The following is an 11,444-nucleotide window of genomic DNA, read 5'->3' as shown; positions in this document are numbered from 1 at the left end:
CTGGGTACAAGGCCCTGTTTCCTCATTTGTAGACACCAACGGTTCATGAAACATGGGAAAAGTGCTCAGCACAGCACCTGGCCCTGAATAATGACTCATGATTGCCTCTTCCTCACGGTCTCAGTTGCATGCAGCGTGGTGAACGCACAGTGAGCGAGCCCCAATGGGCAGGGAAGCAGCCGTGAAAGGAGCCCGTGGGGAGACCTGGGTCCTGACCCGGCGTCATGCCGCGGCTGTAGGCAAGGCAGAGCCAGCTCACTTCTCTGAAAACCAAGAGGCTGGGGCAGATGGTGGCCGTGAAGACAGTCAACGCAGAAGTCATCCGTGGGAGCATTTGGAGGGTGTGGCGTGGGCCACTGTCTCAGGACTGTCTGGTGCCGGCCTGTTTGGCCTGTGTGTGGGGTTCCTCACCTGGGACCCGGGGGATCACACTCTGCGGAGCAGCAGGAGCCCTCGGGCGGCTGGAGGACATGCTCTCCTGCCCCATTGTGATGGGTGGGCTCTGATGCTATGACAACAGGGACCACTCCCGGACGTCCCTTCCGGGTAGAGCCTGCAAATTAGAGGCCAGGAACAAGGAAGAGTGGCTTCCCAGGCGCACAGCTCATGAGGCCATGGAGGGATAAGAGCCAGTCTCAGCCCCCTTCAGTTTCCTGCACAAAATGGTCAAAGGGAGACGCTTCAACCCACCCTTAGACAAGGACGGAAGATGGGTAAGAAGGGTGATGCCCTCTCTCGCCTTTCTCAGGCCACAGGGGTGTGGTCAGGCACGGAGCTGAGCTCAGATCCTACTGCTGCTACTTACCATAGTATGACGTCTGACAGATCCCTTCATCCCGTGTCAGTTCTTTGACCTGTGAAATGGGAATCTCATATCTGATTCTCGGAGGACCAAATGAAATTAGTCTGTGCATAAACCACTCAGCAGACTGGTATCTTGTGAATGTCCATGAGGTAGTAATTGCTGTGTTTCTCTGCTTTTTCTATTTTTCATAACGTCTATCCTCTGACATGGGCTTCCCAGGTGGCGCTGGTGGAACCCACCTGCTGATACAGGAGACATAAGAGACATAGGTTTGATCCCTGGGTCGGGAAGATCCCCTGCAGGAGGGCATGGCAACCCACTCCTGTATTCTTGCCAGGAAAATCCCATGGACAGAGGAGCCTGGCAAACTGCAGTCACACACAGAGCCTGGCAAACAGGGTCACACACAGAGCTGTTCCGACTTAAGTGACTTAGCAGGCATGCACGCATCTTCTGATATACTATGTAATTTATTATACGTGTGACTTTTCTCTTCCTCCTAGAATATAAATCCCATGGACCCGGTATCTTTGTCTTTTTTTCCCACTGGTTGTATCACAGAAAACAGTGTTACTAACCTCTTTTAGGGCAGTAATACACAGAAAAATTTTTTAAAAATTTGTTTAAAAGGAAAAAAATGGAAAATATCTTGGAAAATTGGGGCCTGAAGGCTTAATCTCAGTCTCTTTATCTGTTAAATGGAAGCATAATATACCGAGGTTGGAGGCCATGGTAAGGATTAATGAGACAATGGATACAAAGGTGCTTAGTATAATGCATGGAAGCACCGTTGCTAACTATTATATACATAATATATATGCATATATGTGATATAAGTCCGTGTGTCCACCATGCAGAACCTATGGATACAAAGGGAAACTAACCAACTTGAGCATCTCTGGGCTTTGGTACCCACAAGGTGGGATGAGGAGAACCAATCCCCTGCAGCTCCTAAAGGATATATATTTATACTGATATTCTTTCCTGTTGTATACCCTACTCCATTCCACAAAGGTTTAAAGTAATGAATGGAAAATATTCAAAATAAAGTATAAGGTATATAAAAATAAAACCTCAGAACCAGTTTAAATATACTTTAAGAGGCTGAGACTGGGAAAATATATAACATAGAAACATAGAAAATGGAAAATATATGAAATATGTAACATAGATATGCAGGCCATATGGCTTAAACAATTCGGAGTCAAACAAATTTGACTCTGAGTTTTCTGGCAGCAAAAGTGAGATGGGAAACAGAGTGAACTATATACACTAGCTGGTCAGGAAGAAACAAGTGTAAGCTTCTCAGACTAAAGAGCTTGGCCTCTTTTTATCACCTATAGCATCAGGATTATGTTTGACTGAATAGTATTATAAAAAGCTGACTACAGAGCCTTCACCAGAAAAGGGTTTGTGTTCCTCGAGTAACAGTGATGCCGAAAACTCAGCTGCTCTGTGCACCGGTGCTGAATTGAATCTCAGAAACAGGATTTTGGGTGAAGTAAAAAAGGATAACTTTACAACTTTGCCAGGAAAAGCGGGGCACAGTGAACTCTTGCCTTGAAAATGTATGTCCCAGCTTGGAGATGATAGTGAGAAATTTTATAATAATGGAACAAACAGGGTGTGATCAGCTTGTGGACATTCTTCTGATGGGTTGGTGGTGAGCTAAGTGTGAGTCAGCATCATCAACCTTCAGGTCCAACTGGTCTGAGGTCGATGCCCTCGTGGGCTGCATACCATCCTTAACCACTGACTTCTCCCTCCTGAGGGGTTTCAGTGTTTGCAAACGAGCTCAAAGCTGCTGTGGTGTGCATCCCACAGTGAGGAACCAGGACCTTGCCCCAAGACTACACAGTGGTTTCTTCTGACTTGTTTCTCCCTCTCTCACATCCCTTCCCTTCCCTAATTAACAACTGCTTGAGTCTGCCCATTAGAACTCAGGAAAGTCTTGGAGGCTAAAGGAAACCTATTTCCTGTCATCAAAGAAATGGGGGGACACAGAATGGCTTTGGGCCTGGAGGCCCCCAGGGCCCTGCTTGGAATCAACAACCAGTGCAGAAGGAGGCAGTTCAGGGCTGGTGCAGATGCCCTGGGATGTCTTTGGAGGCCCAGGTTCTTCTCAGCCTCTCCTGTCACCCTCAGTGTGGTGTCAGCTCAGGCAGATAAATGAGGAGGAAGTCCAATTGCAAAAGGATGGAAGGCGCCTGTCAGTTGCATCCGCACCTTTCCCCTGGAGAAAACAATCGCTTTCCCCTGGAGAAAACAGTCGCTTTCCCAGGAGCCCCACCCACAGACTTAGGCTTTCATTTCAAGGGTCACGTGTCCAGTTTAGCTGCAAGGGAGTTTTAGGAGGGTTTTTATTTTTCGACTAAGCCTCGATCTTAGTGCAATCTTAGTTCCCTGACCAGGGATTGAACCCACGTTCCCTGCAGTGGAAGCACTGAAAGTGTGAAGTCTTAACTACTGGGCCACCAAGGAAGTCCTCGGGAAGTGTTTCTTAAACCAGCCATGTTGCTACTCCAAAGTCAGTGTTGTATAATAAGGGAGACATCAAGAAAGAGCATGGCGCCTCCTGCTGGGGATCCTAGGAATGTACCACGAACCAGTTTAGGAAGGAAGACTTAATCTCCCCAAAGTCTAACCAGAGCCTACAGTGTGGGTCTCCTTTCTGCTGCCAGCACCTAAGAGAATAAAAAGGACAGAGCTGACATGAAGTTTCCTAAGTAACTTGTAGACGAGTTGGGAAAATTAAAGAAATTGTTGGTTTTGTGTCAGCAGCAGCCCATTTGGGAGACAGTAATTGCCACATTGGAGGTGACAGTCATTTCACAATTGACCTTGTTGGTGGTGATCTGGCTGTTGCCGAGTAGAAAAGGCACTCTGCACACACGTTCACCTTCCTGTTTAATATTTCAGTCATTGAGTGATTGAATGCAGCAAAAATTTCACCACCAACTAGTTAAAAAGCTATATTTCACGGTTACAATATCTAACAGAAGGGTTTATTTCACAGCTATCATGTTATAGCCATTAAATATATATTTTAAAAGAGTGAAATTAAAATGCTAGAGCCATTTTTTTTTTACAGTGATTTAGTCCATAGTGTTGCAGAATACAAATGAACTCAAGTCATTCAGCTGGTGAGAAGAACCCTTCTGGATGTAGAAAAACTCCCTACCCATGGCCTGATTCTCCATAACTTGGAAAAGCAGGTTGGAGGTAGAGGAAAGGGAAAGGCTCTGAGTTTGGAGGCCCTTTGTATTACTTATACTTACTTAAAAATTGCTTTAAAACCATTAAAAATGTATATATAATACAGAATGAATTAGAAATGGGTAGGTTGACTTTGAAAAATTTCTATGGTATATTGTTAAGTGATGAATTTAAGCAAACTCCAGGAGATAGTGAAGGCAGGGAAGCCTGGTGTGCTGCAGTCCATGGGGTTGCAAAGAGTTGGACACGACTGAGCGACTGAACTACAAGAACAACAATGTTAAGCAAGAAAAGCAAGTTGTGCTGTAGAGCACGGGGTGCTCAGCTTGGTGCTCTGTGATGACCTAGAGGGGTGGGATGGGGAAGTGGGAGGGAGGTTCAAAAGAGAGGGGATATATGTATGCTTATGGCACCCCACTCCAGTACTCTTGCCTGGAAAATCCCATGGATGGAGGAGCCTGGTGGGCGGCAGTCCATGGGGTCGCTAAGAGTCGGACACGACTGAGCGACTTCACTTTCACTTTTCACTTTCCTGCATTGGAGAAGGAAATCCCAAGGACAGGGGAACCTGGTGGGCTGCCATCTATGGGGTCGCACAGAATCGGACATGACTGAAGTGACTTAGCAGCAGCAGCACAGCTGATTCACTTTCTTGTACAGCAGAAACTAACAGAATATTGTAAAACAATTATACTCCAATAAAAATGGGAAAAAAGGAAAGCGAGGTACAAAATAGTATGTTATATGGTCCGATTTTTGTATAACAGCGTAAGTCCCCTTTGTAGGTACAGGTGTTTGTGAAGGAATATATGGGAGCTATTGTTGTTATTATTTTTTTTTTATCTGGGATGACAAGAAGAGAATGGAGAGGGTAACCAAAAGTTACTGGGTTTGTTTTTGTTTTTGTTTTTTTAACCACTGGCTGTCAGGGAATTCCCAAAAGTTAACTGTTAAAATTTTTAAGGTATTTGTAATTTTTTGAAATCACATTTATAACACAATCCTGTGTGCGTGCTAAATTGCTTCAGTTGTGTCTGACTCTTTGCGGCCCCACGGACCGCACCAGGCTCCTCTGTCCATGGGATTCTCCAGGCAAGAATACTGGAGTGGGTTGCCATGGCCTCCTCCAGGGGAGCTTCCCGACCCTGGGATGGAACCCATGTTTCCTACATCTCCTGCATTGGCAGGCGGGTCCTTTACCACTAGCACCACCTGGGAAGCCCGATACAATCTGCATGGGATTCCTTCCTTGTGTTTTTCTTTATTGTCCGAACTATTAACACCATGAGCAAGTATTCTAACTCTAATCAAAAACAAAGACGATTATTTTTGTTGTGGAAAATGAGACAATGGAATAGAGGCACTCAATTAAGAAATGTTTAAACGATGGCAAGGAAGCCTTCCTTTTCCCTGGTGCCCTCCTCCAAAGTGACCCTGTCGTCCATCCATAGCAGGGCCAGTCCACATGATGTTGGTTGGCTCCTGCGGTCACTTCCTTGCCCTTGATCCCTGTTCCTGCTCTGCTCACCCCATGGGCAGCCACTCACACGTGTTTAATGGGAACTCTGTTACTGAGATGTGCTCTTGTAAATTATGTAGTGTTGTTTTGTGTGCATGGATTATTTATTTCTGTAAATGGTGCTGGGTTACAGATCTCATTCTGTTTCTTCTTTTCCGCATTGCTATGTGTTGTATAAACCATTGCTTTTTCTCTGCCAACAATGCCCCACTGAGTGTACCATACAGACGACATAATCTCTCCACCTTTTGACATAAATAGTAGCATACTAAATGCTCTCTTGTGCGGAGATTAAACAAAAGCCATAGTTATATGTACAGTTATATCATGACTTGAGAAGGAATGGGAGAAAACAACAGTGTCAACCAATGTCATTGTAATCCCGAAGACAAGGAAGGACTGGCCTTTGGTGCGACAGTGGGCTTGGGGATAAGGGAGGGGACAGCTGTGAGCAAGAATAGAACCTGTCAACAGCTAGTGAACACTCTCTGGGTGCAGCATTTTTCTCTTTTAATCACATCTGCTCAGTCAGGTGGAGCTTCCCCAGTAGCTCAATGGTGAGCAATCCACCTGCAGTGCAGGAGCCACAGGAGACGTAGGTTCAGCCCCTGGGTCCGGAGGATCCCCTGGAGGAGGGCATGACAACCGACTCCAGTATTCTTGCCTGGAAGATCCCATGGACGGGGAGCCTGGTGGGCTACAGTCCATGAGGTCAGGAAGAGTTGGACATGACTGAAGCAACTTAGCACGCATGCACTGTATCGAGTAGGTTATTATTATTCCCATTTTACAGATAAAGAAACTGGGACCTGGAAAAATAAGTCTCTTGCGGAAGGCTGACCTTCTAGGAGAGAGAGCTGGGATTGGACCCAGGGACATTGAGTTCATTGTCTGTGACCCACCGCCACATTATGTTACCTCACTTTGCAAGAATTTTTGCTATGAGTTGGGGGTCTTGCCTTCTGTTTGTATCTTATTTGTATTCAGTTTGTATCTTAGTTTCTCTCCTAGAGATCGCCACTTCAAAGGCCACTTTGTAGGAGTGGCTTTTAAGAGGTAATGTTTATGTAAAATTGGGGTGAGCTGCAGTGGCTATCAAGCAGAACCCACATCCCTCTTTGGGAATGGACTCCTGGCCTAGCTGCTGAGAGCGTGGCTTGGTGGGCGGAGGGGTCCAACCCTAGATACTCCTTGGCTGAAAAGAGCTGCTTCCTCAAGGTCAGTTGCTTCCTGGGTCCTCCACCTTCCTCTCCTACCCAGTGACTGATGGGCAAGAGCGCACAAGGGGCCAGTCCTCTCACTCCATCAGGCCGACTCTGAGAAGCCACTCCGTGTCTGGAGCTCCCTATGGGGTTAGTCTAGACCTTCTTCGGGACCACCTCTCTCGACCCAGTCCTGTTTCCTTCCCGCCTGTTCACAGGGAGATACGAAAGCCCACTCCCAGCTCACCCCTGGCATCCAAATAATCTTCCCACCCTCTACCATTCTGCATTTTCTGTAGAGACTCAACGCAACCCTTCTCACCTTCCTGGGCCTTAAGATACACCCCCTACCTGCAGGAGGTTGGCTCACCCCTGGGAACACAGGCTGAATGCTTGGCCCCGAGTATGGGGCACTCCCTGACCACCAGGAAGGTCTCAGATAACACATTCTGTCTCCTTGGAGCTCATTGGCTCCCTCCCGTGGGACCGCACCCCCCTCACCAGGCCGTGGAACCGTTTCCAGGCTCCAAGCAGCAGGGTGGCCCCTGTAACTTGAAACGGCCGGCAGTGGTGGCCTTGGGCCATGACAATATTTTTTGTCTTGGAAAGGATACTTGAAAATTACGAAAATTATGCCATTTCCATCGCATGCCAGAAGCACCCAAATTGCATTTTAATCCTTTTACAGAGGAAGCCCTGATACTTGGCTTTGAGATTCAGATGTGTCTGGTTTTAATCAAGGCGTGTGTGCTGTTTTTCCAGTTCCCTCACATTGGACTAACACAAAAGATGCCAGAATCCATCACAAGTACGATGTTGAAAGAGTCCCACAGTCCACGTTTATCTCGGCAAGTGGAGGAGAAGCTTCCGCCAATCTACAAATTGCGGGAGAAGGTGGGTCCAGGGCGCTTGCCACGCGCCCCCGTGGCTCTCCAAGGGGGTGGTACTGCTTGGAGGGAACTGCTCACTAGATCTCCCTGGATCCCGACATTCTGGCAGCATCCTCACTTCATAATTGGTCACCACGGCTCCTCAAATACTCTCTAGAAGGAACTACCTCCTGGTCCAGAGATGAAGTTACTCTTCTATGAACAGAGCTCTTAACATGCATGTTCTACCTCCCTGGCCAGCTCATGAGCTGCTTAAGGGGCTGCAAATGGCCGGTGGTAGAAGCAGGGTTGACTTCACACTTAGCAGCCCTGGACCAGAGAGCTCTGGTCTACTAGGATCCTTATTGGCCAGATGAAGAAGATGGCTTCAGAATTCCTTTCCAGCCTTCAATTCCATGCCTACTGACTTTCCTTGCCTTGCCTCTCAATAAGGTATTTTAAAGAAAACTTGTTATAATTTTAAGAAAGCTGGCAATGAAGTGGAGTTCTAAAGCCTTGAGCTGATGTACACACCTGACCCCTCACCCCTGTGCTGTTTGCTCCATCACTGTGGATGTGTTTAGTTCTCACTTAGCGGTCAACCTGCCTCCTCCGTCTTCCTTCCAGGCCACTGTAGGCAGGTTCTGGAAGCCTGCTGTGGTTCCGATGTGTGCCTTTTTATCTCTCCCCTCGCTCTTTTCCAGCAAGCAGTAAATAACAACTTCCCCTTCTCTGCTCATGACAATCGTCACAGCTTTCAAGACTCTGGGTTCTACCTTGACTCTGTGAGTATTTCTCCCCACATTGCTAAAAAGATGAACAACAACATCAGGGCTCTTGATTTTCTGAGACCTGGTGAAGATTGAGGACTGGCCTCAAAATTGGAGTAAAATTAAAGCCTCATAACAGGTTACCAGGGGGGAAGTAAAAAGCGTAAACTCTCAAATTCCCACTTGGCTTTCAAAATCCACACCAGCCTCCCTTCTGCCTAGGTTTTTTTTTGTGTGGAATTTCATGCTTATCGAAGTGCTTTCCCATAAACTGTCTAATTTGTGAGCTTTTTTTTGTGAAGATCTGTCATGAGAAGGAAGGATTGCCTATGTGTGTCTCTGGACCGCAGAGCCAGGACCCACAAGGAGGCGTCAAAGGAATGGATGGGGAGTTTTCATGATATGAAGGAGTCCCTACTAACTGCAGTTAGCTTCTTCCTGGAGATGGTGTTTCCCCATCACTGAAAAAAACAAAGTCTGATAGCGCTGGCTAGTGGTGGTTAACACAGACATGGAAATAGATATGTGAGCTGCATATGTAATTTGTAAATTTCCTAATGGCCACAATAGTAAGATTTGAGGAGGAAGCCTGTGGGTAGAGACCCACGTGCTGCTTCCTTCACTGGGAATCCTCTGGGATGGGGGAGAATCCTCGGACCTCTCGGAGTAAGAGCCCTCCCATGGAGTGCTGGGGATGCAGCCTGGGGTGGATACAGCCGCCTGGGTGTCGAGAACCTACTCGGGCTTCCTGGCTGTCCAGGCTGGGGTTCTCTGCTTCAGTCCTCCGTGTCCTAGAAGCCCAGCCCCTTGCGTGGGAGTGGAAGGCTGTGAAGATCATGAGGTTGTGTCAGTTTACAGCCTCCCAAAAGTTGGTAAAGGATGCCTCCTGTAAGAGTGGTCATTTAAACACAAGATGTCATGGAGGTGGTTTTATTAAAGACCTCCAAACTGTGTGGCCTTGAATATCTTCCTCCTAATCTGCTTGTGATCCTTCTCCAGGGCTTGGGACGTAAGAAGATCTCCCCAGAAAAAAGGCAACACGTTTCAAGAAATTTCAATCTTTGGGCATGTGACTATGTTCCATCTTGTCTCGATGGCTTTTCAAATAACCAAATATCATATGTTTATAAGGAAGCTGTGGTGGTCCCAATTTTCAGACGCTTTCCAAGACATCATCATGAGATATGGAACACTTTTAAATTTATGCCCCAGCAAAGCTATACAGAGTTTTGGAAAAAGAATCCAAAAGTAAGGTTCCTGATTAACAAAAAGACCAGTTCTCCACTAACCCTTCCAAAAGATCCTTGATGTTTTGCAATATTGGTATTTCGTTGGACATTCTACAAGTATGTGTTTTCTGATGCAGCACTGATGTTCGATATCAGATTTGTTTACAATTATTTGGAGAATGTAGACTGCATGTGCCTTAATGCTGAGATGATGTTTTCTTGCAGTGATAACATAGAGATTAAAGTCCTTATATAGAGAAACCAGCATGGCAACAGATAACCTTACCACTCCCCCAAATATTCTAATGGCTTTAATATTGAAAATATTGTAATGGTTTGAAAATATTCTAATGGTTTTAATAAGGTTGAAAAATATTCAGGCCCTTATAAAATAAAGATATTTGATGATATACACATTTTAAATGAATATGTTTGAAAGGAAAATGTGCTTAAATTTAAAAATTGCCACATTAACTTCAGGGGGAGTTTTAAAACTACATGATTAATATAGGCTTACATTTTCATCTTGAAATTTCAAGCAAAATAGAGGAACCTGGAGTCCCCTCTGATTTTACTGCATCTCTAATCCTTGTCCCCAGAAAAAAGCTCACTGTTTGTTTTTGTTCTGTACATTTACAATCATATGTATGTGCACAGCTATGTACAGATTTTGAACATAAACTGTTACATAGAACATGCGTTCTTGCAGTACATAAGTGATCTTGAAGTTCTTGCAACGTCAATAGGAATAGGTTGGTTTGCTTTTTAAACTACTGCACTATATCCCCTAAGTTGGATGTTTTAAAAAAAACTGTCTTCCTAATGAGCACTTGAATTGTTTCTAGTTTGGAACTGGAAAGGCTTGGCGCTACATGACATGCTTGATCGGGCACTTTGGGTGGGTGTTTACATGTACTCTGGAGTCAGCTCTGAAAGTTAGCTTTGTTACTGCTGGATTGGACCATATGCATGGTTCTTGTTTATTTGTATAACAGTTTGCACTGTGCAGCATGTGGGGTCTTAGTTCCCTGACCAGGAATTGAACTTGCAACCCCTCCACTGGAAGGATGGAGTCTTAACCTCTGGACCACCAGGGAATTACTTGCACAAGGTTTTAATGTGCCAAATCACCTTTAAAAAAAGACTGGACCAATTAAACTTACACCAACAGTATCTGTGAGTTTTTGTTTCTCTCCCCCTCCAAAATTATCTTTTAGATATTGAAGGATATCTAAGGACAAAAACTATCTTGTTATCTTATTTTGCATTTTTCTGTTAGTGAAGCGGACCATCTTTTCCCACTCAGGGGCCATTTCTATCACCCTTTGAATGGAACACTGTCGCCCTCATTCTGTATCAAAATTAACTTGTTTCTATTTACATGTTTTCTAGGTGAATTTTAGAATAAGCTTTCAAGTAAATCCACTGGCAATTTGATAGGAATTTCCCTGAATTGAGATATTAATTTATAGAAGAATTGACATCTTTATACCATGGTATATCTCCCCATTTGTTCAAATATTATTTTATATTCTTTAATAAAGTTGTATAATTTTTTTCACAAAAGTATGAGATGTTTCTTTTCTATGTTTATTCCTGTGTACTTTGAAATGTGGCTATTTTGAATGTATGTGTGTGTGTGTGTTTAAGTTATACTTTTTGGTTAGTTTTATCTGATGCATAAAAAGGCTATTGATTTCTATATGTGAATCTTGTATTTAACTACCTGGATAAACTTCTTAGAATAAATTAAAAAAATATTCTAATAAAATAAAAATAAAATTTTATTTTCAGTTGATTCTTTTGGATTTTCTATGTGGATAACTATATCATT

The 11,444-nt window shown here is 44.7% G+C and overlaps 1 protein-coding gene across 1 annotated transcript; it reads left to right on the top strand.

The window, feature by feature from the left end:
• The first annotated feature begins 662 nt into the window (after nucleotides 1–662).
• On the top strand, nucleotides 663–8,477 carry TEX36 (testis expressed 36). The gene is made up of 3 exons (XM_052660832.1): nucleotides 663–713; nucleotides 7,505–7,636; nucleotides 8,316–8,477. Exons 1-3 carry the CDS (start codon nucleotides 663–665, stop codon nucleotides 8,475–8,477), a joined length of 345 nt encoding a protein of 114 aa, XP_052516792.1.
• The last annotated feature ends 2,967 nt before the right edge of the window (nucleotides 8,478–11,444 follow it).

Source organism: Budorcas taxicolor, chromosome 23, assembly GCF_023091745.1.
Source record: "Budorcas taxicolor isolate Tak-1 chromosome 23, Takin1.1, whole genome shotgun sequence".
Lineage (NCBI taxonomy): Eukaryota > Metazoa > Chordata > Mammalia > Artiodactyla > Bovidae > Budorcas > Budorcas taxicolor.
Note: the sequence above shows the minus strand (reverse complement) of the source record. Positions and strands in the feature narration are given on the sequence as shown.

Coding starts and splice junctions, on each gene's coding strand:
- TEX36 (XM_052660832.1), top strand. CDS start 663: ATGGTCAAAGGGAGACGCTTCAACCCACCCTTAGACAAGGACGGAAGA. Junction 714..7,504: donor TAGACAAGGACGGAAGATGG/GTAAGAAGGGTG, acceptor CTGTTTTTCCAG/TTCCCTCACATTGGACTAAC. Junction 7,637..8,315: donor TCTACAAATTGCGGGAGAAG/GTGGGTCCAGGG, acceptor GCTCTTTTCCAG/CAAGCAGTAAATAACAACTT.